At 39.7% G+C, this 27,552-nt stretch overlaps 2 protein-coding genes across 9 annotated transcripts in view; both read left to right on the top strand.

The window, feature by feature from the left end:
• The first annotated feature begins 355 nt into the window (after positions 1 to 355).
• Positions 356 to 13,301, top strand: brd3a (bromodomain containing 3a). Of its 6 annotated transcripts, none has more exons than XM_082140555.1 (12): positions 356 to 482; positions 3,314 to 3,688; positions 3,847 to 3,984; positions 4,072 to 4,180; positions 4,300 to 4,502; positions 5,568 to 5,939; positions 6,063 to 6,191; positions 6,309 to 6,515; positions 6,881 to 6,949; positions 8,020 to 8,237; positions 8,341 to 8,624; positions 11,204 to 13,301. In XM_082140555.1, exons 2-12 carry the CDS (start codon positions 3,488 to 3,490, stop codon positions 11,308 to 11,310), a joined length of 2,037 nt encoding a protein of 678 aa, XP_081996681.1. In that variant the 5' UTR covers positions 356 to 482; positions 3,314 to 3,487; the 3' UTR covers positions 11,311 to 13,301. The 6 variants fall into 6 exon arrangements, with proteins under 6 accessions (XP_081996681.1, XP_081996679.1, XP_081996680.1 ...); XM_082140553.1 differs by having other exon boundaries at positions 4,072 to 4,207; positions 5,571 to 5,939; XM_082140554.1 differs by having other exon boundaries at positions 4,072 to 4,207; positions 6,309 to 6,500.
• A 1,255-nt stretch (positions 13,302 to 14,556) lies between these two features.
• Positions 14,557 to 27,552, top strand: part of vav2 (vav 2 guanine nucleotide exchange factor) — a 200,156-nt gene continuing 187,160 nt past the window's right edge. Inside the window, exon 1 of one of the 3 annotated variants that reach the window (XM_082141917.1) lies at positions 14,557 to 15,792. In XM_082141917.1, the coding sequence (XP_081998043.1) occupies positions 15,589 to 15,792 (204 nt within the window). In that variant the 5' untranslated portion in view covers positions 14,557 to 15,588. The remainder of the gene's footprint in view (positions 15,793 to 27,552) is intronic. The other 2 variants (XM_082141916.1, XM_082141915.1) reach the window with 2 other exon arrangements.

Here is a 27,552-nt window from a genome sequence, read left to right as displayed (position 1 = left end):
TTCTGGATAGAGTGCCCTCTGGCTTCCAGTATGAGTGGAGATTATTCATGGGAGTATAGCGCTTCATACTTACATTACCTCGTTTAGAATAAGAATAAAATGCCGGGTTATGTAGCCTATATCTTGTCCATTTGAATTTAAATCTAGATGTATTTACATTGGCCCAAAAGAACCTCTACGTGAACTCAATTTCCTGAAAAAAAGGGGGGGACGAATTTACGTTTTATTAAAAGTGCAGAGGACTTAGATTATAGAAATAAGAAAATCAACATATAATCTCAGTGGGAATAAAATAAAGAAGAATAAAGGAGTCGCACTATAACTACTAAACAGCAAATGGCTTGGCGTTGAGCATAGCGCGCCAATGCGCATGCGCACAACGCTCCGTCCGTGTACCTCATCTCTGTGCTGCTGCCCAGCCTCCAAACAAGCGACGAGCCACTAGGATCTCCACACGCTTGCCCCTTTCCTAAAGCCCCTGAGTGAGTAATATACTACATTTTTAATTAAACAACATATTTTAACATTGTAATTCGCCTTCCATGTCAAAATTGTAATATTGTTCGCGTTCAATCAGTGAGTCTCACGAGAAGCCGTTAGCAAGTGGCTAGTTGTTTTCAACAAAGCGACAGTACAACAAAGCCTCTCTGAAGTAACATGACCAAATTAGCTCGTTCACTCGCTAAGCAGTTATATGCCTCTTTATTTAGCTATAATTTCTTTATATGCATTACGGTTGGGTGTGAATCAATAATAGAGGCTCGGGAAGGTGTTGAGACGGTCAGCGTGGATGCTAACTCTGTTAGCCAGCTGTAGCTGCGCGCCATCTTTATATGTGTGACTGACTCTGTGCTAAAGCTAATCAGCTGCTCGTTCTGCGCGCCGGTTCTATTCTCTCTTGTGCAGATACACCAGGAGGCTGTCTATTTTATACATATGCTGGTTGATGGCTATATTTGTGGCGGGAGGCTGGAGTTATGGAATATAAAGGCTGCGTTGGAAATATTTCATTTTGATTACATTTTCTCCTAGTCGCGGCTTGGGTGTGCAGCAGTTAGATGAGAATGAATCTAATGTTTGTTTTAGCCGTTTTGGGTGTTGATACTCTTGTTATTAGTAAACGTGAGTTTTTTTTTATTTATTTTTTTTAATGCATATTTTTAAAGGGAACAATTAATTTTATTTTGAAACGGTGAGTGGACCTAGTCCAGTGAGGCGGCATGATTGTTTACGCGGTAATGCTGCGACTACTGCTGTCGTTTCATACAGCTAACGTTACACACATGTAAACTCATAAATATTAGCTGATGAAAATAAATTTAAAGGTGTAGTTTTCACCATTCTGTCATAATTTTCTCATACCCAAGGTGAACTTTCTGTGTTCCTAAAAAGTCTCAGTCACTATTTACTTCCTTTTCATCTTCCATACCATAAAGGTGAATGGTGACTGAGACGTCATTCTGATCCTTTTGTATTCCTGAGAAAAGTCATGCTGGCTTGAAACAGCTGAAGAATTAAATCATGACAGAATTTTCTTAAATAAATGCTTTCAGGGAAGGATTAGAAAACGGGGTGTTATTTGACATGTCAAGAACATAATCCATCATTATAGCATTTCCAGGTCGGAATGAATGTCCATGTTATTACCTGTCAGCACGCTCAATTTATAATAGCTCAGCTTGTACACATGTATGAGATTTAGGGATGCACCGATCCACATTTTTTCACTTCCGATCCGATCCCGATACCTGAATTTGGATATCGGCCGATACCGATACTATTCCGATACCAGAGCTGTGTTTGCTTTAATATTATTATTATCATTATTGTTTATTTTATATGATGCTGAAATAAACTCCTCTCAACAGGCAAGTATGATATGTAGGCCTACATATTTATGCATGTATGGTAAGTATAAGGTCAGAAAAGGAAGTCAGAAAAACAGTAAATCCTGTTAACAGGAAAAATCCCATTCTGAAAACAAATATGCAACTGTAGGTCATGTCAATATTTATTACATTCCCAAAATGTCAAATACTTGAGTCTTGAAATATAAGAAAAGTGCAAGTGTAAACATCTTACACACACACACACACACACACACACACACACACACACTATCTAAAGGGTGATCCTCGCTCCGATGCTGTAACTCTCTCGATGAATGCTCGATCAACATCAGCCATGTGCAAACAGACAAGCGGATTTCGCCTCAGACGCGCGTCAATTTCGCTTCAAACTTTTGCTTTTTACGAGCGTCAATTTCGCTCTGGGCGCGCGAATGGATTCAAAATATTCAAGCGTCCAACTAGACGCGGCAGACGCGAATTTGACGCGCTATTCGCGTTTGGTGTGAACGCACAGTAACGTGGTGCTTTTTTAAATGTTTGATTGCATTCGTTGTGTTGTACGACGCGAGGGAGCTTCAACGAGCTCTGAATTACGGCTTTGCAAACATTGCATTTTGCTGTCTTGCTCTGCGGTGTTTCCAGTGTGAAGAATTTCCACACAGCGGCCGCAAACTGCGGAATGGATTTCCTGAGCGGTGGCGTGTCTCATAACTCTGTGTCTCATTGAGCCGCGCCTCCGTTCAGGAAATCCATTCCGCAGTTTGCAGCCAGCTAGCAGACTAGCCGGCGGGAATCACTTTTGGAGTCATTTCAGCAGACAACGTTAAAGCGCAGACATGACTCAAGGATATCGGATATCTCCGCAGGTTGGATCGGGAAAATCCGATACGTGAATTACGCTGGTATCGGTCCCGATACCGATACTGGATCGGATCGGCCCCATCCCTAATGAGATTCTTTACAAATTGAGTTGTCAGTGCTTAGTTTTTGTGTATGGACAATTGGAAGCTTGTTATAATAGGGGAAATGATTCCTAAAGTTGGCATGACATGAAAATATCACCTATGTATTTCTAGTTTTATATGTCATAACTCAATCTTCTGGTGAAGTGACAGACATCTCTGTGGTGGTGTGTGCTGGATTTCTCTAATCATTTGGTTTTCTTACCCTTTCTTAAAATTGACTGCAAGCTCACATTCAGTTCTGCCTCCAATCAAGTGATCACTGGTGGATAAAACCAAGTTCCCGCTCTACATTTTTATTCCTTTCCCTGAAAATGTTAACTAAGATATTAATTCCGTTCACAATATGGAAGAGATCTGTCGCTACATTAGTTTCATTGTGCCTTAAAGTGTGAACTATTTTAATAGAATTGCAGTATTGTTTGTCTTTTAACATCATAAAGCTTTTAAATGCATTGGTAAGCGTTTGTTCTGACTCGTGTTATGTTTCTTGTTTTTTAGAGGTCAAAGGTTGGGTCCTGCAATGGGATGTGGTCTCTCTCAGATGACTGAAGAGCTAAAAGAGAGAGAAACTGAAAAGCATAAAGAGAAATCAATTTGAAAATAAGTCTGCCTGTGCAGAATAATTCAGACCCCTTTCCCCCCCATTAAGCTGTTTTCCCCCTCTTTGCCAAAATGTCAACGGTCACTTCAGCAACCCCAGAGCCTCCTGCAGTTGCCAACCCTCCTCCGCCTGAAGTGACTAACCCTACCAAACCTGGCCGCAAGACTAACCAGCTGCAGTACATGCAAAATGTAGTTGTAAAGACGCTGTGGAGGCACCAATTTGCATGGCCTTTCTACCAGCCTGTTGATGCTGTTAAGCTTGGTCTTCCGGTGAGTGGTTATAGCTGTTTTAGCATCCATCATTTTGAATAATCATAAATCTAGGCTCTGTTTTCCCTTGAGCATGAGAGCTTGTCACTTAGTTGATCCTTATTGATTTTTATATTAATGTGATGTTGAAAGACTTTCTGCTTCTTTTTGGTGTCCAGGACTATCACAAGATCATAAAGAGCCCAATGGACATGGGCACCATCAAGAAAAGACTTGAGAGCGTGTACTACTGGAGTGCAAGCGAGTGTATGCAGGACTTCAACACAATGTTCACAAACTGTTATATATATAACAAGGTACGGCTTGGCTCAATCCGTTTTAAAAGTTCATGGATGAGGCTGCTTTGGCAAATCCAATTCATTCATTCTTGTTTGCTTTCTCAGCCAACAGATGACATTGTGTTGATGGCACAAGCATTAGAGAAGATCTTCCTTCAGAAAGTGGCCCTGATGCCTCAGGAAGAGGTTGAGCTTCTTCCTCCTGCTCCGAAGGGTAAAGGGCGCAAACCAGCTGGACCTGGTAAAATTGAAATAGTCTGAATGACGAAAAACATTCTGTGTTCATACGCAAGTCAAAAACAAATTGTTATTTTTCTAATTATACAAATGCAGGTCAGCAGGATGTGTCCGTCTCCTCTGGCTCGCCCACTTCTGTTTTCCCTGATGCCACCTCACCGAGTTCAGAGACAGCGGTCGCATCTCCAGCTCCAGCTCCAGCTCCAGCTCCCACGATCACCCCTAGCTTACCAGCTGTGCAAAACACAACCGCTGCCGCCATGATTCCCGCCATGCCTCCGTCGCAACCCGTGGTCAAAGTAAGTTGCAGGACCTCTTTAAGGGGATTGATTATGCAAAATTCACTTTTATGTTGTTTTTGAACATATTTGTGAGTCCACTGTGTGTGTACACAACCACCCTATTGTGGTAAAAATCGATCCACTCCGTTTGGTATTTTCCCCATAAATGTAAAACAGTGTCTCAAAATGAGCAGTTCAGGAATGTACTCCGATGTGATGTCACATTGGAACAGGCCCCGCCCACCACTGGCAACGGAGTCTGCAACATTAGCTTAGCTCCTCGCCTCAGTGAGCTGTACACAGTCTGCCATGTTTATCTCCTCGCCAGTCTATTCTAATTAAAGCTACTAAAGTTGTTCAATCAAGAGCAGTGAGTGATTTTCAGTTTTTTTCTTTTATTAATTCATATTAACAGCATATACAGCATTAGGTACTGTATATTATGCTGATGTCACTTTAATACATATATATCTAATTTACCCATGCGGTTTCTTTCCCTGTGAATTGTTCACATACTTAACCAACTGTTTATGTGAATTTTGTGTGTATTTGACAGTTTAAGCGCAATAAGATGTGAAAGAAAACTTAGTTTAATACTCACTGGACGGGCTGTTTGGACATCCATTTTTCTGTGCGCGTGCCTCAAAAAACCATATATCAGAAGTTTATGAAGAACTGCAATGAAGAACTGCAACGTCACGTGAGCGTGACCATGATAGAGATGATAATCAAAACCAAACAGATGTTTTGTTAGTTTTTGGCAGAGTATCCTAGGCATGAGCTGTAAAGGCTCCACCCTCTTCTAGATAGGGGGCGGGTAGCAGCAATCATTTGCATTTAAAGATACACATATGAAAACTGCGTGTTTTTGCTTCCACTCAAAAATGTTAATAATATATAATATATCTGTGGGGTATTTTGAGCTGAAACTTCAGACACATTCTGGCGGACACCTGAGACTTACTGTACATCTTTTGAAAAGGGCATACTAGGTCCCCATTAAAATATCACAAGATAAATGCAGTGGTAGTGCCTAACCACCGGCTTTGTGTTTCTCCGTGTGTGGTTTGTTCTGTTTCCTAGAAGAAGGGGGTAAAGAGGAAAGCAGACACAACCACCCCTACTACCTCTGCCATTACCGCGAGCAGGAGTCAGTCGCCCACCCCTCCTTTAGAAGGCAAAGAGGGAAAAGTGGCATCCAGGCGAGAGAGCACTGGTCGCCCCATCAAACCACCTAAAAAGGATTTTGAAGATGGTGAACTAGGCGTGCACGGAGGCAAAAAGGGCAGGCTTTCAGAGCAACTCAAGTACTGCGAGGTCATCCTTAAAGAAATGCTCTCCAAAAAACATGCTGCATATGCCTGGCCCTTTTATAAGCCTGTCGACGCGGAGGCTCTTGAGCTACATGACTACCATGACATAATCAAACACCCCATGGACTTAAGCACAGTGAAAGTATGTTGAGTTTGCATAAAAAGCTGTTATAATGGATTGATTTTTATTGTTACAAGTGATCAATTATTGCAGTTTAGTGCTAGTTTTTGAATTAATGTAGAATTTTTTTCCCACCGCTTGCAGAAAAAAATGGACAGTCGAGAGTACCAGGATGCACAGAGTTTTGCTGCAGATGTCAGATTAATGTTCTCAAATTGTTACAAGTACAACCCACCTGATCATGAGGTGGTCGCTATGGCCAGAAAGCTGCAGGTGAGGTCTCTCCCCCCACCCATTTGGCAATCTCTCCTTTTACACACCTTTAATTTCATTATTTCAAAAGAATTATTGAATAGTTTAGTGACTTTTTTCTTCTTTTTTTTCTCTCAGGATGTCTTTGAAATGCGTTTCGCAAAGATGCCTGATGAGCCAGTGGAAGTGGCTGGGGCAGGCGGTGTAGGCGGGGCCGGTGTGGTCAGTAAGAGTACTGTCAGCAGTGAGAGCAGTGGCGACTCCTCTACCTCTGACAGCTCCGACTCCGAGGAGGAGAGGGCCACCCGGCTCGCCGAGCTGCAGGAACAGGTGGGTGCGGAACAGGTGGGTTTCAAAACAAGGACCAAGTACACTTAATCTCTCCAGGCTCAGAGATGTTCTCTCAGACCTCTTGATATGTCAACCTTTCTGATTATCCTTTTCACACTACACCCACATGACTGTTTCAATCAATGCTTTTGCTCTGTAGGACCTAGAGGGGCTTCCACTTAAAATAACTCTCTCTGCTTTCAGTTTGAATTGTGTACTGATACGTAGAGCTGCGTTTTAGCCCTCTACCGCAACCAGCTGCATATATTGCTTTGCACTAAATTCCTAAATGTAGATGTAGCATTTTTTTGTGTGGCTTTGTTTGTCTTACTGTAGCACTATATCATATTTTCTTCCCTTGCCATTTTTTTTTTTACCAGTGTATCTCTTTGGAGCACCCCATTGGTAGCAGACAGGGGATAAAAAACGGGTGCACCAAGAATAATCAGGTGATTTATTTTTTTATTTCCCTGTCCCTGCCTATGAACATTGTGTATTAGCTGTAGTAGTTGCTTTCATTATTTGTATTAGATGGTCAAGCGCATGATATGGATAGTGAGATCAGCGGTAGAGGGTTAAAAGCAGCAGAAAAATATTGACTTTGTTGGGTGGTGTTGGGAACCCAGCTGTGTGGGTGTTTAGGATGGAAGTGCTGAAACTTGTGGGAATGAATAGATTAGTGTATGTGAAATGTCTTTGTTCATGTTGGCTTGCTTTGCATTTAGACAAACTATTGCTAGTTCCAGAAAACAATTAGAGGTTCTAACTGCCCTTTATCCACATTTATGCCTTAAAAGCATTTTAATGAGACCTGGATTTAAGAAATGTTTTCATAGGATGAGCCAACGGTCTCATTCTGTGCTTCAAAATTTAGCATGGCTGTGTGGTTAATAGGTGTGTAAAAATCCCATCTTGTCACAATTCACTGTTTTGGGTTGTGTAAATACCAGATATGTTGCCTTGCATTGAATAGGAAATGTAATACACATAACGATTATCCATATTGTAAAATTTGATTGTTGGTATTTTCAATTAGCCATAAGCTGGCACAATAGACGCCACATTATAAATTTACAGACATTTCGTGAAATGTTGTCAGGATATATAGTGTATCTGGCCATTGTGAGGCTCTAGTAAGCAGCAAAAGCATTGCTAGACACAAGCATGCCATTATATTTTTTAATTATGTACTTTTTATGGAACTGTTTCACCTCTTGTAGTAAAGGGCAGAATTGCTTCTGAAAACTTAGGTACTATTTCCTTTCATTCTGTTTTTCTGAAATACACCCTGTACTTGGAATCACAGAAAAAAACAGACATGAATGATTTTTGGTTGTCCAGTGTTGTTAAAAAGAATTTGGGTAGGGTAAGGTGTTTATTTATTTATTTCAGTAATGACAGTTGTTTTGCATTTGTTTTGTTCCATAATTCATGAACAAATGTAAATGTCTTGTACAATAAGTGATGCTTTTCCTGACTTTGAGCAAATCACTAACACCCCCTTCTTGGCTCTCCCCAGCTGAAAGCTGTCCACGAACAGCTAGCCGCTCTTTCTCAGGCCCCCGTAAGTAAACCAAAGAAAAAGAAAGAGAAGAAAGAAAAGGATAAGAAAAAGAAAGAGATCAAGCTCAACAAATCCAAGCCAGAGGAGAAAGGCAAGCCAGTACAGCCACCGAAACCAGCCCAGCAGAAAAAGGGCCCTGCCAGAAAGGCTAACAGCACTGTTCCAGGCAACAGGTTTGCTTCTTTTTGAGCTGTTCTGGTTTTGTATTGTGGCTTGAGTTTGAAACAATCAATTAAGCTATAAAGTGTTTCTGCTCTATGATTGTAACCTTTACAGGCAACCAAAGAAGGGTGGCAGAGGGCCAGGCTACGAGTCTGACGAGGAGATGTCACTCCCCATGACGTACGACGAGAAACGGCAACTGAGCCTCGACATCAACCGGCTTCCTGGAGAGAAGTTGGGTAGGGTGGTCCACATCATTCAGTCCAGAGAGCCTTCGCTGCGGGATTCCAACCCTGACGAAATCGAAATAGATTTTGAGACGCTCAAACCTTCCACTTTACGTGAGCTGGAGCGATATGTCAAGTCCTGTTTACAGAAGAAACAGAGGAAACCTCCACGTAAGTGCACACTCTTGGCCAACACGCATAGTTAAATGCCAGATGGCACTGCTGTCGCTTGTTGTTGTGATTAATGCTAAATGGGCACCATAAATGTAAGGATTTGGTCTCTATGGGCACTAAATATTGTGAGTTGGTCATGTCACGTAAGGTGAGAGTGTCAGGTGATCTTTTACTCGCTTTTCTTTGGGGCACCAGCTAAGGAATTTCACCTTTTCAGAAAAATAATTACCAAAGATTGTTGTTAAATGAACTACCTCTCATTTACATAATTTTTTTTTATCTGACCAATCTGAAGGATTTGCGAGGTATTGTTAAACTGTAGAGCCTCTTCTGCATTCTCAACACAAGGCAGTGTAATAATTTTTTTAACAAAAAGATAAACAAGAGCAAGTCAGCACAGCTACTAAATGAATACCATGAATGATAAAGGAATAAAGTGCATAAGATGCATAAAATACAAGTGATTAAGTTTGGTGTGGCTATGGCAGTTACATTATCTTATGCAAAGATAAATTGTTGTTCCTCTAAACTAATTAATAAGGTGAAGATCCTTATAATATTATACATCAAACAAATGAATGTAAATGAACAAACAAATGAACCTCTAATGTAAATTAGAAATATACTGATAATATACAACAATGCCAAGGTTTCTGGACAGAGGTTTGGTTAAGTGATATTTACATTCCACGTGGTTGAATGAGCAGTCCGATGGCGGTGACGTCTTCCGCCAGTTGTGCTGGGTGACAGTTCAGTGGGAAAAGGAGCCAGAATCCATTTCAACAACCTTAAACATGAAGCTCTGTGGGATGCTGATCTCCTGGAGCACCGAAAGGGGTCCTAAAATCTGGAACACGCAGATGAGGCCCTGAAGTAGGTGCAGAAGGTCCTTAACAACCTGGAACATGCAGACGAAGGGACTTTGAAGTGAGGGTTTGCTCTCCTGAGCATAACGTTGTTGCAAATGTGTCTGGATGTCTTTGCCTCTCTGGGACAGACACTCAGAACTTGGTCAATTCGCTTTTGTCTCTCTGACATGGAGACTCGGGATGTGCTATAGTTGTTTCTGTCTCGCTGGACGAAGACTCTGAATGTAGTGTTTGTTAATGTATCTTTCCTCACAAACTGGGGGACTCAGAACGTGGTTGTAACTGTTGCTGCCTCACAAGCTGTAGACTCAGAGCATGTAATCTGTTTCTGTTGCACCTTTTGCAGGCTGGAGACCCAGGACGTTGTATCTTTTACAGTCTCTCTAGATAGGTGACTCAGAACTTTGATCAGAATCTTTGCCTTCCCTGTTATGGGCCGGAGGCTGAGAAAAAGGAGTGTATGTTGAAACTACATTTATCCCTTTCTGAGGAGGAGATTGCAAGTTGGAGCTTCTCCATTCCATTTCTCACTTTCCAAACCACCACCAGAATACATTTGGCAATGTTCTAAACAAATAGTCCAAACAAGATAGAAAAAGATTAAACTGTCATGCATGCATTCAGTTGTACATTAACAACTGAATTTGTTTAGGATGTTGCACTTGATAGCTGTCATTGAGGATACTTATTTCTACTTAAGACATATGAAATGGATGTTTTGGAGTTTACATTCTTTTTAAGGTTTCCAAACATAGTTATGAATGGATTTGGATGGATCATTGTGACCTACCTTTGTTTCAGCCACTACTGCTGTTTACAAAAGGTCCTTAACTCTTTCCCCGCCAGCATCATTTTCACAAATATTTCATGGCCTCCAGAATATTTTGTTGTATGAATATCTTCATTTGCAATATATCAAAAGGAAGAACAGACCCTCTGCTTTTAAACAAAAAAATGTGTTTTAAACTAAGCCTGTGTTTTGATCACGAGATCAATGAGAAGTCCTGCGCTTGAGGTGTCTGTCAATTGTCCTAGCATCCTTATCTGATGGTATTGGACATTTTGTTTGTGCCAGTCAACCAAGATCCAGTCGAAATTTAGCAAACCTTTCTCCACTGTTGCAATTAGAGAGGGGCCCTGCCATAAAACTGGGCCCTGGAATGTGCCGTTCACAACACGCTATATGGGTCGTTATCAAAAAATGGTGATTATATAAAACTAATGGTGTTTTTTTTTAAATCATCATTAAATACATTGCTAATCATGGTCACACTTTACCATAAGGTTCATTAGTTAACATTAATATATCAACTAACATGAACTAACAATGAGCAAAACATTTGTTACAGTATTTACTAATCTTTGTTAATGTTAGTTAATAAAAATACAGCTGTTCATTGTTTGTTCATGTTGGTTCACAGTGGGTTAACTAATGTTAACACATACAATCTTTGATTTTAATAATGTATTTGTAAATGTTGAAATTAATATTAACTAAGATTAATAAATGCTGTAGAAGTATTGTTTATTCTTAGTTCATGGTAACTAAGGTAGTTAACTAATTAACCTTATTGTAAAGTGTTACCCTAATCAATCACTAAGGACAACTTGATATTTGTTATTCATTTCACAAAGTTTTTTATTTTTTTATGCAAATATGAAGTTTGTTGGTTTAAGTAACCTTTGTGTTTGTCTCTTTGGTCTCAGAGAAAGGAGGCTCAGGCCCCTCTCGGCTCAGCGGCAGCAGCAGTTCCTCAGACTCGGGCAGCAGCAGCTCCAGTGGCTCCACTTCAGACAGCAGTGACTCCGACTGAACACTTTTTATTTACTTTTTTATTTTTAAAAAACAAACATTGTATGCAGTCAAGGTTATTTCTCCTCTGAGACTTTTTATAAGAAAAGAGACAATAAAAATGCATCATGTCAGAACATTTTTTTCTTTTGGAAATGTCATGAAGAAAATTACAGATAAAAAAGCAAACTAATAAATTGCTTTTTATTTCCACTGACTCTGAAAGGGATGTCCAAATGTCAATCTTCAACGAGAGGAAGTCTTGAAGCATACTTATCAGTTCCAGTTCTCTTGTTTGGCGTCCTGGTAATGTTGTATGTTGCCATTGCAAACTTAAGCCATCCCATCTCACCAGAGAGTGCGGAAAACAGAAAGCTCACATTCTTCTCTCCTGAGTTCACTTTTGCACCAGTCTGTTGTATTTATTGGTGTTTTTTGTTTTTGTTTTTTTTGCTGTGGCCTGATATTTCCCCATTGGGCGCTGTGCCATTATTGATTTATTTTTGTTATTATTTGTTCCTTATTTTAATGTCCTCTCATAAACTAAAAAGTGTCTGAAAATCATGCCTTTCCCAATAGTCACAAATCTTTTAAATGGTATGGGGAACAAATTGCTTTAATTAGCATAACTAGCTCTTTAAAGTGAATTTGGCCATTATTATAGCTGTAGAACAATTATACAACAATCTCATACTCTCCAGCTAATATATGTATGGTAGAGGAAAATATTTTCATGGGAATCAAGTAGATTTGATGGTTTTCTTCAGATGCTTTGCAATGACGTGAACATGTAATTCAGTCAGCTGGACTTGCGGACTTCCTGTTTTATTAAACGTCTTGGTCAGCAATAAATATACTGAGTTCCAAATAGTTTCACCTCTGACTGGCATTTGTACATCAGATAACTTTGAATGAGACTGGGTGTGTTGGTCATGTGGATACTGACACCTGGAAGCAGTAAATGTTATCTGTATCTTGATCTTTACTGCCATATTGTTATAAATCAAATGACGATGCATTTCTTACTGTTTTGACAATGATAGTTAAATCACAGAGTCTTCCTCTTCTCATGCTCTTACAAAATTGATTCATGAATGTAAGTCTACAGTAGATCTTATAAATAGTACACAGTTCCAATCATTTGGGTTTTGAATGAGTCGTTTTCCCATAGAAGTTTTCTAGCTATTCCTCATGTGGATAGCTTTTCTATCCAACAATGCGTTAGATTTTTTTTGGATGTGTTTGTAAGATATTGTAATGTCCTGTCTGATTTTTTTTTTTTTTTTTTACAGTTGAAAGTATTGTAAAGGGATCTGGTGTTTGTTTAATTTTCTGACACATTTGGTTTATGGGCAGCTGTTAAGTCTTTTTAACCCGTTGCAAAATCATTTAATTTTGTAATAATTTTGACAAAGCCAAAATTCATGAAGGACATATTTCTTTCAGACAAATTAAAACACTAATAGATGTAGTCAAATCAATTATTTTTAAATTGTAGTAATGGTATTCATGGTTTCGTTGTTGTTTGGGTGCGCATGACTGCAACACTTCCCTGAATCACTTCTGAGTGTCTGATACAAAGTCCTATCCAGTTTCTTTTTATGTTTTCTTTTAGATACAGACTGAAAAGGAAAAAATATATGACTATATAGATAAAAAAAAATTATATATATTCACAAACTAATTTCATTTTAGGCCCTGTTTTGAAAAGAAAGTTCTTTTTATATTTAAAACAAAAAGTTTGCTTTTTATCTTTGACATGCATGCTGATTTATTGTATTTTTCTTATACATATTTTTTGAGCTGTTTATAGTTATACTTATGTAAATGTCAGTCAACAAATTCAAGAATACAGTGTGAGTAGATTTAGGCTTGTTTATTGCGATACGGGCCAGAGGTTTGAGATGTTGAGTTGGAGGCAGTAGTAGAAGCTAACATTTGATGTAATTGGAATGTCTTGTACACCGGGGTAAAACATTTTTTTTTCATAAAATAAATGACAAAATGCCTTTATTTTGTGTTTACTTTCAATATTTGCTCATTTGTTTTTTTGTGGACATGCCTTTTTGCAGTTTTGTCAGAATGCTACCATAAAAAACTTTATGAACTATGATATGAATAATTTATGTTTTCATAATTTGATTAGTTTAAGAATTGGTAAAGCTAGTCATCTTTTTCACCGTTTGAGGACAGGACCACTGAAGTACCGCCTCTGACCACTAGATGGGAATGGTGTTCCATTTCTCCTGGAGTTGCTTATGTCTGGTATGGTTACAAGAAGATTATTGTATTTTTTTATTGTATTTTTTTTTTACATATTATGCTAACAGAAGGTTTATAATAATAGAAAAAAGTAATGGGGAAAAACTGGAGTGATACTGGGCCAATCATTTATTCAGTTACACGCGCATACTACTATGCATGTATTGGGTTTTAGTCACTTTCTGAGGGAAGGAACATGTGACCTTGTTGCTGCAGTGTTTAGAAGAACATGGTGCCCACTAACACAATACTGCAGAGAGAGACCAAGATGGATCAATGCTTTTAGTATTGTGACAGCTACTCACATCTGACTCAAAAAGCCATCTTTCATATGCTGAATGTGCTTTAATTTTCGATTTTTCCTATTGGAACCAGGGTAAAATAGTCACACTACAGAAAGTTTCCATCTAGACAAGCAAAACATACATGTCTCATCTATGTAAATACTTTCACTGAGGTGAATCGAAGGGCCCTATAAAATGGAGTGAGACTTTACTATGTTGATACTGTATTTTAAGGAATAAAAAGTGGAAATGTATACATACTTGGCACACATATTAAGCTGATCAAGACTACATTTCATGATTGAAGTCTCCCAGGGAATCCTAAATACTTAACAAACCGGTCCATTGACAATAATCTGGATCGCATAGTAATAAAAAATATATTAATCTATATAACAATTGTTAAGATAATTTAATTTATAATTTAATTATAATTTTAAATAGTTTTAGCTTTAAGATAATCTTCAAGAAAGTTTATAATATAACTTAAACTCAAATCAAATCAACATTTCAAGTGAATAACAGTCAGCCAGTAATAATAATAATAATAATAATAAAAAGTTGATATAAGATGCTGCTCGACCTGTCGGGGTGAGTTTTGTGATAATGGCAAGCTAAATATAAATGTTCTTTACATGCTCATATTTATTGTGATGTCTCCAGAATTTCCTACATAATAAAAAAGGCTAATTTAGTGAGACCGACCCTCTCCTCCTCCTCACACGTGAACGAGCGCGACCGGAACCCAGATGCGATCTCACCACCGCGCGCCCTTTCTCCTGCTGCTGCGCGCGCTCACGCGTTCACACTTCACGCGAGCGGAGAAATCAAAACACTCCAGCCATCTACACTGAGATGAACTGAGAAACCATCGAAAAACCATCGCGACTCAACGGACGAATGTCCAGCAGCAAGCCCTCGCGGCGTTCCTCTATCCGTGGAAGCAAAAGGAGCGGGACGGACAACAGTTTTCGTGTCAAATACGCCAGAGTTTGTGCGTTTCACGGACGGTTGTGATATTTTACTCAAGAAGTTTTAAAAACAAGTTTGGACCGAATTCTGTCTGGAGTTGGACGTTATTTAGATCACATCCCGCCTGGTGCGCGAGAGCTTTTGAGGAGCTATCTACTGAAGACTGAAAACCATGGATTTATTCCTTCATTTAACGGTAGAACTTTGATAAACCGTCCGAAATTGCGGGTAGCAGCTGCTTTGCAGGCTTTCCCAGCATTTCTTGTTAAGGAAAATATCTATTGTTGTCCTGGGAGAGACATTTTTTTGCTGTGACAGGACGCGTTTGCAGAGCCAAATATGTCAGTCCATGATGAAGAAGAGGAAACTCGACTGATTCTCTGAGGGGAAAACACATCTCAATCGTATATTAGCTCTTTACTTAACGTTACTGCACGTCATTTATTGGAGTTTACCTATAATTTATCTCAATAAGTGAAATAATTTCGTAATACAAATTCTAAAATAGCTCTATATTGCAACATGCCGAGCTGTTAGTAGCACTCAATCTCAAACCAGCTGGATTTAATTCGTTAAAAAAGTTGTTAAGCGTGTATCCTGGGAAAAACCATTCCCACATAATTGACCTTAGGCAGTTTAGTGCCCTTTGGACTGCAGAGAGGAACTGGGATAATTTCACGTCAGCTTTATCTTGACACTTTTTTTTTATTTTATTTGCGTGCGCCAGGCTGCGAGATTTCTAGTTTTTATTTTTGCCATTATTCTGCTCCATTTCTGTCAATATGGAGGAGTGGAGGCAGTGCGGTCGCTGGTTGATAGACTGTAAGGTTTTGCCCCCGAACCACCGGGTTGTTTGGCCCTCAGCGGTCGTGTTCGACCTGGCCCAGGCGCTCAGAGATGGGGTGCTCCTGTGCCAGATCCTGCACAATCTGTCTCCTGGATCCGTGGACCTAAAGCAGATCAACTTCAGGCCTCAGATGTCACAGGTAAGTTAATGTTTATGTCTGTGTTTTTAATGCTTGTCACATTTGAGGGAGGATTGATGATAGTATTGACAGCAGGAGAATGGAGAATGTGCAGTATTGTTCTCATAGGTTGCTACTCTGATTCTTACCAACAGGGGTCGTTGTCGAGCATTTTGGCGTGTCTGAGCAATCACTAATAAAACTAATCGATTAATCGAAAATGGGTTTATTAACCTAAACCTATTGTTATGTTTTATAGTGTCATTATCATAGTTTAAGATATTATGTATAACTGCACACACGTAAAGTCTCAAGTATTTTTTAGGGTCTCACAAACAGCAAACAGTTAGGATGCACTGCACACAGGTGTCTTTTAAACTGTCCTTAGATAATGTCATGTAGGTATTTATAGTTGAACATCCTGTTGAAGTACTGTGCATACTGTGAATGTATAAGCTTGATCGTTTGAACGCAAGCATCTAAGGCTGTGCAGAGTTTAAAGGTTAATGTTAAGGGAGGGCCAAGGCTCTTATCTCTGTAAACATAAACCAGGAAAAGCAGCAAGTTCTTCGCGGGTTTCAGGAATGTGGCTTTCAGCCAGTGCTCTTTGTGAAGGAATGTGTGGCAACAGCAGTTCCTACCAGTAAATGTGACTATGCAGAGAAGCATGATGTAGCCTAAGACTAAGTGTTGACTGTTTTGAGGGGTTTTGAACATGCGTCCCACTGTGTCTCCCACCTCTTTAGCAGCATGTCTCGACAGTATTACTGAATTGGGTTTATTATGTCCAGAAAATAAACCCTATATGTCATATAGTTTACATGTGGTGTGATTGAGATTTGCATTGGTGTGCCTACTGTTATAAAATTCAGTACATTACATTTTTTTTATATTTTTGCTTCTAAATCTGGGGTTCTGGACTGAATTTAGCATCATGGTCTTGCAGCTTACTGCGGTGTTTTACAGATTTATGGGGAGCTGGCAAATACTTTTGGGAAGTTAACACAATGCTACAGCCACTGTCATTTCTTGAACAACAACACGTGGACATCAAAACATGCGAACTCAGAGCAAGGGTAAACTTTTATTTTGAACAACACTTGGCATATGATATTTAGAAACATATTGATGTATTCTTCTGTGTTGGTGTTGGTTTATAAATTAGGCTATTTATGTTACAAATCTGGTGAAATGGCGACCATTGTGTTCAGGTGAATGTTATAAGCAACCCAAACTCACTAGGGACAGATGACTACATTTATACAACAGCCAATCCTTTTCTAAATCTGATCAAGATATGACTTGTTATACAAATCTACAGCACTGGTGTTAGTTGTGCATTTCAGTAGTTAATATCTGCAATGTTGGATTTTTATTTGAGATATGCATATAAACACAAAGGGTGTCAGACTTTTTAGGTTATGTGTTTACAAATGCACATTATTACCCTGAAACCCGCAGCACATATATACATTTAAAGGGCACCTATTATGCAAAATTCACTTTTACATGGTGTTTGAACATAAATGTGTGTTGGTAGTGTGTGTACTGTACAACCACCCTATAATGATAAAAATTCACCTAGTGCTTTTTTAAAAATCCCCATTATCATAAGCATAATAATCAGAACAAGCCGTGGTTCTCAGATTCGGTGCAGTGTGACGTACTTTTGCACAAGCCCCTCCCATGACTGTTGATTGACACTGCAGTTTTTTTTAATACTAATCCAGTGCGAATAGGGCTTTTGTAATTCTACAATAGCACTATGCTATATTATGATTTTTAAATGGTTTTAATATATTGTGCAGCCTTTGAAAACGGTCTAATAATGCGGTTCATGGATTCTGCCGGTTTTGCCGGTTAATCGACATGGGCAAAATGCAATTCACTCGAATTGAATCAAGGAACCGTGACAGCCGTACTTAGTTATGGCTGTTTTAATTTCTTCATTTGCAAATATTAAACCATCTAGCCTTTATTTTGGTGGTAAACCTTAAAGCTTCTCTTTTGTTGACTTTTACCATGGCATGATTTATACCTGTACAGATGTTGTCATATGACTGTATAGTTGTTTCACCTAGCACTTGTAGGCTTTTGTTTTAGCTGCTATTTGCTGAGGCAGACCTTTCATCCTCCCACAACCATAGCTTCCCCAGCATGGTAGGGTTTTGTGTGGTATTACGTTGTGACAAATTGTTTGAAAGGGAGATCTGGCAGCACAATGGAAGCTGTGATTTATACGCAGCAAAGGTCACGGTGTGCTTTGATACACAGTGGTTGTTAATTTACTACCTCCATTAAATCAGGATGAAGTGATTATGTGGGCTGTTTGTGGTGGATGTCCATCGATACTGAAGCTTCTGCTGTTCTGCATGCCTCACATGTTCCTCATTTTAGTGCAGAAGGCCTTTTTCATAATCAGGTTCTTGTGTTTGAGCGGGCTATCACTCATAAACACCCATTGTACTGGTAAATTTTGGAAGGACAGCCTTAGGCGTTAGTTAATAGACAAGTGTTTCCGAAAAGAATGTTACTGTGCAAGCGCTTAGGCATTGTACATGCAAAGAATGTGTAATAACAAGTAAGGCCCAAGTGTCAGTACTGTTGGTGTCAGCCACACAGAGAGATGCTTTTCCTCTCTCTCAAATCATAATTGCTTACATCACATTCCCATGAATGTTTTATTTGTCTGTGGAATGCAAAGGATTTGATCCCCTCTCAAGGGATGAGTTCTCTTCAAATTAGCTCTTGTGTATTTTGAGAAGAATGCTAGATTACTACTGGTGTCTGACATGAAAGTTGTTTTATTAGATTAATTCACCTAAAAATGAAAATGCTATTTTTATTTTGCAAAAAAAAAAAAAAAACCTTTCTTTTTTTCCGGAATCTTTTTAGCAGAAGCCCACCATAAAAGTGTCATAAAATAGGCTAGTCCATATTTGTGCTAAATTGAATGTCTTCTGAAGCTGTTCGTGAGAACAGACTATTGTGTGAGGTTGAGAGACAGACCCAAGTCGCGTCCTATTCAAGATCATCTTCCAAAACAGCACATCATGTTTAATTAATATAAAGTACCATTTTGCCATCAGTGATTGCAAAGCTTTATTTTTTAAATCTGGATGTAGATGCGGGCTGGATGTAGTAGAATGCTATGCTGCTCTGATATGCTCTTTTCTTTTAGTGTTTTTTTTATTTATTTTTTATCTTTGTTAGAGCTTGACGGTAAATAGTCACTATAAACAGTCCTTGTTTTGAATGAAATTAATACATAATGATGATCCAAATTTCATTTTTGGGTGAACTATCCCTTTTAAAATAATTGTGAAGTTCTATCATTATGCACTGATATTATGTGGATTGTGTATTTCTCTATTTAGGCTGAATAATTTGTTAGTGATATTATAATGTTACATATTTTTGCCTTTTGATGAGTTGCACATGGGTTTGGTCATGAGCACAATATGTTGAGGTGGATCAGAGGTCCCAAGAGGAGCGTTGGGACATTTCTTCTGGCTCTGTCTGACATACATAGCTCTGTCGGTTTTTGAATTTTTGAAGTCTGGTTTATTCTTACTTTTTTTTTTTAAATTTTTTTTTTTTACTTTTATTTACCTCAGGTGTTTGGTAGCAACTAATACCTTAGAGATGATTCAGGCGCCAGTAGTGAGAATGTGTGTGTGTACTTTCTTTCAATACCTGTGTGTAGTTTCCCATCACCTCCAGCTTGGCCTGGGGACAGTCTAGGGATTTCAGTCATAACATCGAGGTCTGCCCCCTTTCTCTTCAGGGCTTTAGGGAGTTAGCAATGTCTGTTGTTTCCTCTTAGAAAATTCAGCCTGTCTTTCAGCACGTACGCGGGGAAGGGAGAAAGAGTAAGACGAGCCATTGCTCACTGTAGTACTTTAATGCATTTTATTGTACTCCCCATTTGCCTTTAACAGCCTATTCATTTTAGCTCTGTTTTTAGATGCGTTCATTCTCATAACTCTTGTATTTCTGCTGGAAGGATAATGGGTTTCATCTTTGAGATTTCGTTCTGATTTATTACTTCTAACCCCCCCCCCCCCTCCCTCCCTCCTTCCTTCCCTTCCTCTCTCGCTCCCTTTTGCTTGCTCCTTCAGCCACAATCTCATACAAGTTACTTCTGTTTGCAGACATTGACCACACTTTCTGGCCTCTGGCATCTGTTGGAAGTCTCTTTGTGCTGGATCCTGATTCTTTTTTTTATTATTATTGTGGATTTGAGTGAACAAGCTGAAAGAGCAACATGAAGATTAAATACACTAACAGAAACCATCATCACACTAATCATGCTTTGCTTTCACAATAGAGAATATGGGTTTTGATAATTAAACTCTGTCTGAGACAGAAGTGAATGGAGATGGCATAATGACAGGGTGAGCAACTGTAATGTTTGGAAGCAGGCGTCATTGCTGTTAGCTCTTAAGTGAATGCTGAAAAGACCATCAGCATGTCAGGATTAATTTGGATTTAATTGTGGTACTCAATTTACAAAACTGTACACAGAACAGAGCCTGACATTTCAGAAGGGAAGCTCCAAAATTCAAATTCAGTACCAGCCTTTCTGAAGTGGAGAGCTGGCTGTGTTGTGAGGTCAGCCTTTCTCTCTTACTAGGTTAATTTAATCTATAAGCATGGCCTTTCTCTGAACTTTGACCCCTGGCAGCTGGGTGCAGGTAATTTCATCAATAGAGCTTGTTAGGGACACTTCCTGTATCACGCATCTGTGACCAGCTGCTTCAAAGAAAGTGAATGGGATTGAAATATGAGACTACTCAATTAAATTACTATATGCACACATCTACTTTATTTGCAGACAAAAGACGAAAGGTTAGAGAAACACACTGCTGGTCTGTGGTTGTCAGGGCTTGATCTTTCATGTCTCTGTGCTTTTGTGATCTGTCTTAGTCCGTTGGAATGCATGGAACGGTTTACTCGCTGGTTCCTGTTCATTCTTCAGGGAGACCCTTTATTAAGCAACAGAGAAAGCAGTGAGTTCACAAGGATTAAGCAAGACCTCACACCATGACCTGACATGTTTAGGAGCCCAGGCTTGACCCATATATTTCAGCTTGATAGATTGATCTTATGTCGCCCGAGCTCATGAGAGGATATTATTGCAATTCACGGTAGCTCTCCTAGGCCAAATTGCTGTTGTTTAGAGGGAGGATCATGATGAAAGATGCAAGATATATGAAACCATTCAGATTAATTCATATCCAAGAGAATGGCTGTAGGAAATCCGAGAGTGTGGTAGCAATCAACAGGATGTCTGCATAAGATTTATTTATGTTTGTTGGACCGTCCTTGATATTGGAGTAATAAAATTCCATAACAACATTATACATAAGCAATGGCTTATTATAAGAGTGACTCTTAACAGCTATAAAAGTGGGACCCAGGGAGGGTGAATGATAATTGAGAGACTGAACACTCTCTCTCTCTCTCTCTCTCTCTCTCTCTCTCTCTCTCTCTCTCTCTCTCTCTCTCTCTCTCTCTCTCTCTCTCTCTCTCTCTCTCTCTCTCTCTCTCTCTCTCTCTCTCTCTCTCTCTCTCTCTCTCTCTCTCTCTCTCTCTCTCTCTCTCTCTCTCTCTCTCTCTCTCTGCAAATTATTTATAATTTTAACATCAACATCATTTGGTGGCCTTTCAAACTCAGCATAGCCAGGAGGAAACAGAATCCCTGCAGGGTTTTGAGACAGCAACTCCATCACAAGTGATGAGAAATGAAGTAAAGAGGAACCCACACAGGGAGCTTATGTTCCTAAATGCTCCATCTGTGAGCAGTTTGTTGTGGAATATTAACACAGATGAGCCGGGGAATCAGTCCTGATTTTCAGAGCGCATTGAGCCGAGCATGGGCACTCAGCACCCATATGAGTGGAAGGGCAGTAAGGCACAACAAACAGATGGCTGCTGCTGCTTCTTTTTTTTTTGGCTGGCAACATCTTCATACATCATTGTCTTCTGTATATACTTATTGCCAACTTTCAACCTGTCTTTTCATATTGTCTCATCTTCAGATGAAGTCTCCAGCCCCTAAGCGTTTCTGATTCCTGCCCCAGGATGTTGCTGCTAATGCTCAAAAGACTCTTTTTTTCACATTCCCACATTTCTCTCTTGTAGGGCTGGAACGACGCATTGAAGTAATTGATTATTAGTTGCTCTGTTTATGTTCATCCCCAGTGATGGCGGCTCAGACTCCCGGGCATGCTGAAAATTTGTCGTTATTACAAAAATATTGAGCCCTATCTAAAGTTCGGAAATTTTATAAACTGAGACCGAATAAAATGGTGCTCTGCACGCTCTGTAAAACTGAAACGGCATACCACAGCAGCATCACTTCTAGTTCTGTCTGTGCGCATTTTGCCTGTCACCTTGCAAATACTGAATTGTGCTCACTTTCTCTTATTGCGCTTCAACAGTCAAATGCACACATAATTGTGTTTATATTTCCTGTCTTGGCGGTTATGTCTCAAGTTAACAAAGAGAAAACGGTTTGGGACGTGTGTCAGTATTGGATCCGTGCATTACTGTAGGTCTTAAAGTGATAGCAACCTAATATAGCCTACACACTGCTGTCTGTTTTGTTAATTTTAATCAAACAACAACAACAGGAGAAACAAAACAGTAGGCTACTTAAACTTAAAGCATTGTTTCTATCTGTATCTTTTTGTTACATTTGTTTATCCTATTATCATTTTCTTTGTTCTAATTTTATTACTGAATGTTTACTTGATTATTTATTAATTGAGGACTTTTTAATTACAAGTGATCATGTTATTAAAGGCCGATGTACACAGTTACTCTAGCCTACCTAGCTAAAACAACCACAATAACAATTATTATTATCATTACCATATTGTTCAGAATATAATACGACCCTGAATATAAGACAAACTCGTTTTTTTCAGATGTATTTCTTAGAAAAAAAACATTCTTATATTCGGAACAATGCGCTATTTCAGATTTGTGAAGACTTGTGTAATAAGGCTGTGGACCACACTCACCATCCCCCTTTCCAAGCCTGAAAAGTTGTTTTAAAAGTTAAAATGTATCAGAATTTGCTAAGAGACCAAAATAAACAATATTTATGCAGTTTGTTTTCCCTCTGTGCCATGTATGACTATTGAGCAAATAACATTATATATAATCTTGTAAATGTGGTAAACATTTTTGGGGAAATTGCCACCACAAAATCAGTCATTTTGATAGAAAAAAATCACACAGAAAAAAAAAAGCGAAATCCTGCTGGAACCGACTCGTTAGTATTTGCTGCTGATTGATTTTATTTTCTGACTGGGGTGGAGATAACCATCAGTATGGTGTGGCGAGGAGAAGGAAACTATCCTCTCCTTCTTTTATAAACATACTCCCTCCCATCACTTCCTCCTGCCAGCACCTCACTGTGTATGATGATAAGCTTCTTAATATTTTCTAATATCTCTATCAACAACATCACAGATATGATTGTCTCTAGAGACATGGTTCCTGTGCAATGCCTATTAAGTAACATTTTGGTTTTTTTCCCCCCCACCAACACAAAGCTAACTAATATCCCATTACTGACCAGAATTGATCATATCTCATAAAATGGCTTTGGAACAGGAGGAGGAGCGGCGGCGCAGAAGTAGAAATTGCAACATTAGAGAGTCCTGTAAAAGGCTTCTGTGTATTGATCTTATCCCCAACTGGCACGCTCGTTAATCATGCAAACAGGAAGCTGTGTATCGTTTCCACCCTTCCCCTTGTTGCTTCCCTCTGAGCAGACTCTGGATTAGTGGCAATCTGTTAAACTGAGCTCAAAATAGAGCCGGGCACACCAAAAAAAAAGAACTGTTATGTCCGCTAACAAATTCTATATATTTATAGCTCTCACTTCATTAAATTTAATTGAACTTGTTTAGCACTTTTTTGGAATAAGCCGAGTGTGAAGCGGCTGGGATGAGAATCAGCGCCTCCAAATCCGAGGCCATGGTTCTCAGTCGGAAAAGGGTGGCTTGCCCACTTCAGGTTGGTGGAGAGTTCCTGCCTCAAGTGGAGGAGTTCAAGTATCTTGGGGTCTTGTTCAGGAGTGAGGGAAGGATGGAACGGGAGATTGACAGACGGATCGGTGCAGCTTCTGCAGTAATGCAGTCGATGTACCGGTCTGTCGTGGTGAAGAAAGAGCTGAGCCGCAAGGCGAAGCTCTCGATTTACCGGTCAATCTACGTTCCTACTCTCACCTATGGTCATGAGCTGTGGGTCATGACCGAAAGGACAAGATCCTGGATACAGGTGGCCGAAATGAGCTTTCTCCGCAGGGTGGCTGGGCGATCACTTAGAGATAGGGTGAGAAGCTCGGTCACTCGGGAGGAGCTCAGAGTAGAGCCACTGCTCCTCCACATCGAGAGGGGCCAGCTGAGGTGGCTCGGGCAACTTTTCCGGATGCCTACTGGTCGCCTTCCCGGGAAGGTGTTCTGGGCATGTCCCACCTGGAGGAGGCCCCGGGGAAAGACCTAGGACACGCTGGAGGGACTATGTCTCCCAGCTGGCCTGGGAACGCCTCGGTGTCCCCCCGGAGGAGCTGGAGGAAGTGTCTAGGGAGAGGGAGGTCTGGGCATCCCTGCTTAGACTGCTGCTCCCGCGACCCGGCCCCGGATAAGCGGAAGAATATGGATGGATGGATGGAAGTGGGAACTAAACAGATTGTTTTCTGAAACGCTACTTATCTTATGTTTAAAAAATAACTTTTAGTTCTTTAAAATTCAAACACATTGTCTTTCTGTGGCTTTAATATAGTCTGTATGCTTTATATAGAGATTAACCCTATATGTGCTCTATTATACTCTATATTTGCACTCTATATCCGCGGCTTTCTGTGTGTGCGCTTCGGATGAGTGTGCACACAATTCTTCTAACAGCGTGCACGCAAGTTCTCATTTGCGTCTTCTTGCACTTGAATGTTTAAATTGACAGGGCTTAAATGAGTTTAGTTTAAACACAGATAGCAATGTGTGCTGTTCAGATCTCACCTGCGCTCGCGTGCTATCAACACCCGGGTGATGACGGCGTAAATGACTGATCATATTAGAGCGTACGGCACTCCCATTGAACAAAGTCTCCCATTGTTTTGTCTACGTTTTTTTTGATCATCGCTGTTGAAATGTATTGGGAAGCCAGAATGTGTATCCATCGACAGAAACGTACATTAGCGTGAGTCTGTCTGTTTTATGCGTTATTTTCAACAAACCATATTATAGTCAGATTTAAGACGAACTGAGGTGCAAGTGAGTGCCGAACCGTGGGTTGAGATGGTACGGTTCCTATGTTTATTTTTTTTATTAAACCGAGAACCGTTACACCCCCAATATTCATGGTGCAGTACTGTTTTTTTGTTGTTGTTTTTTGAACAAAATGAACGGAATGAAAATGCGCTACTCATTTATGCTTCACGGACCGTTTATTAGTTCGGACCAATAATAGACAGTGCAGTGCCCTGAACTTGCCAGTCACAGGCCGATCTCGATCAGGCGACAATTTGGTAATGTTTAAGGACATTTTCAGAATTTTTTTTTTTTTACTTTTATGAATTTAAGATAATGTCTGTACTATGTTATGATTGTACTGTACAATCAAATACAATCGTTGTGGAGTCTGCAGTCTGTAAACTGAATTAATTGACAATCTCACCAGAAAATCCGATAACATCATCAGCAATTTTCATTTATGCAGCTGATTTCTGTAAATGAATGTAAAACTAAATGTATCTTGCAGCACGGGATGAAGTCAGTATGTAAATTAACGACGATTTAAGACAAATATAATGTATATTTAATATAAAACTATGTAAATGGCGCTCTGTGGCGAGGAGGTTCCTGAGCCATAGCTGGGCGCTGCGGACAGACGCCGAATGGCGCTGCCGGTGTGTGTGTACACTCATAGAAAATGTGTTTGAATTGTAAAGAGGTGGTGTGTCGCTGCGCTAGCAGGCTATGAAGGAGTGAGAAAGCTCTCAGTTTTCATCAAAAATATCTTCAGTTGTGTTCCAAAGATGACCGAAAGTCTTGAAACAACATGAGGATGAGTAATTACTGTTTAAAATTTTTGGGTGAACTAACCCTTTAAGATACCCGATACAGATTAGTTTAAAAAAAACTTAATCTGCCCAGATAGCGATCCTTGAGACCGGCTCAGGACACCCCTAGCTCAGGACACCCCTATAATAAACATCTAACTATGCTTTACAGGTGATTCCATGTGATCACTGTACTTTCTGCTTGCAGTTACCCCACTCATGTTCCTCAGCAGGCTCTATTTAAAACAATCATCACGGACGCTAGTGCCTAGATTCATTTTCTCTCCCAGAAAAGGCCACGCAGCCCAGCACGAGATAATCGCCTCTCTCCACAGTGCATGATGGGTTATCTGATCATGCACAGCGTCCGGTTTGATATTCACTGTGTTCATTTCAGTAGCAAATTGGATTCCCTGTAGAAAAATGAAGGGAGCATCTTACTACACAGACATGGTTAGTCACAGTTGTTCAATACTGATGTCTATCATTTTACAACATTTTGTGATGCATTAATAATGAATGAAAGAAGTTTTCCCAAACATGCTTTTGTTGTTAAAAGAGACCATGTGTCCAGTCTTGATGGATCGCACCTGCAAAAGCAATTTCCTGGGTGCTGGAAGAAGACATTGTAACCGCGGGTATGATTATGGAGAGGCTGTTTCCATTAAGGAGGAGAAAAGTTGAGAAATGTGGCAGCAATAAGGCAGGCTGGTAATGAAACCAATAGGCTGTGAAGGGATTAGAGCTGAAACAATTGAGAATCCAGCAGGAAGCGACTTGAATGGAAAAACAACAATAAAAACAAAATAGCTAGTGAAGATCTGATGGAATCTGAGACAAAGCCTTCTCAGTAAAATAGAGCATTCTAAATGAAACTCACCCTTCCTCCATAATCATTTAGTCTTGAGGAGGGGTTTTTCTGAGGATGTCATTGGTTTAGTAAAAAAAAAAAGCACAAATAAGGCTGACTAGCCTCTGTGAACTTCCTTAGGCCTTTTCTTCATCTTCCGGCTTTTCTCTGCACTCAGAGAGAGGAGTTACGGTTGTATAACCTCTCCTCCCTCCCCTCATCTAGACAACAAGAAACATCTGGAAGAAGAACAGAGAGTTCAGAACACACCCATCCCCACCCCTGAGGAGCTCCAAAATGAAGAATGCTCTGAAAAACTGGACACCATTGTGTCTGGAGGCCACTCTCTCCCTTCTCTTTTTGGTTGAATCTGACATAATAACTTTTTGTAGCCAGGGGGATTTATTCTTCTAGCTTAGATATTTCTGCCACTGTCTCTATTTCTCTTTCAGTTTCACGCCATATTTCCAGGCAGTAGTATCATGTCGGTAGTGCTTAGTGCAAGGACAAATGTTTAAAAAGGACTTTTGAAATATTCTGTGAAATGTATTTTATTTTATTTTGTACAAATATTTTTTTGTGTTTATTTTGGCTGGGAACTTTAAAGCTTACGACATGGCTCATAAACTCTATACACTCCATGTCTCCGCTCTTGCTTCTGTCTCCCATCTTAATCGTGTTTAAATGTTTGCTCAGTTTACTGTGTAATTCAAACAGTCCCACATTTGTAGAGAAGATTGATTGATTTAATTAATTTGAATTAGCAGACAGTTGCAGGACGCAACACAATATATTACTATCTGGCTGTGTTTGAAATGGATTACTCACATAGTACTGAATACTTCACAGTATA

This window comes from Leuciscus leuciscus (genome assembly GCF_965113295.1).
Source record: "Leuciscus leuciscus genome assembly, chromosome: 16".
Taxonomy (NCBI): Eukaryota; Metazoa; Chordata; class Actinopteri; order Cypriniformes; family Leuciscidae; genus Leuciscus; species Leuciscus leuciscus.
This window is presented reverse-complemented; position numbering and strand designations above follow the sequence as displayed.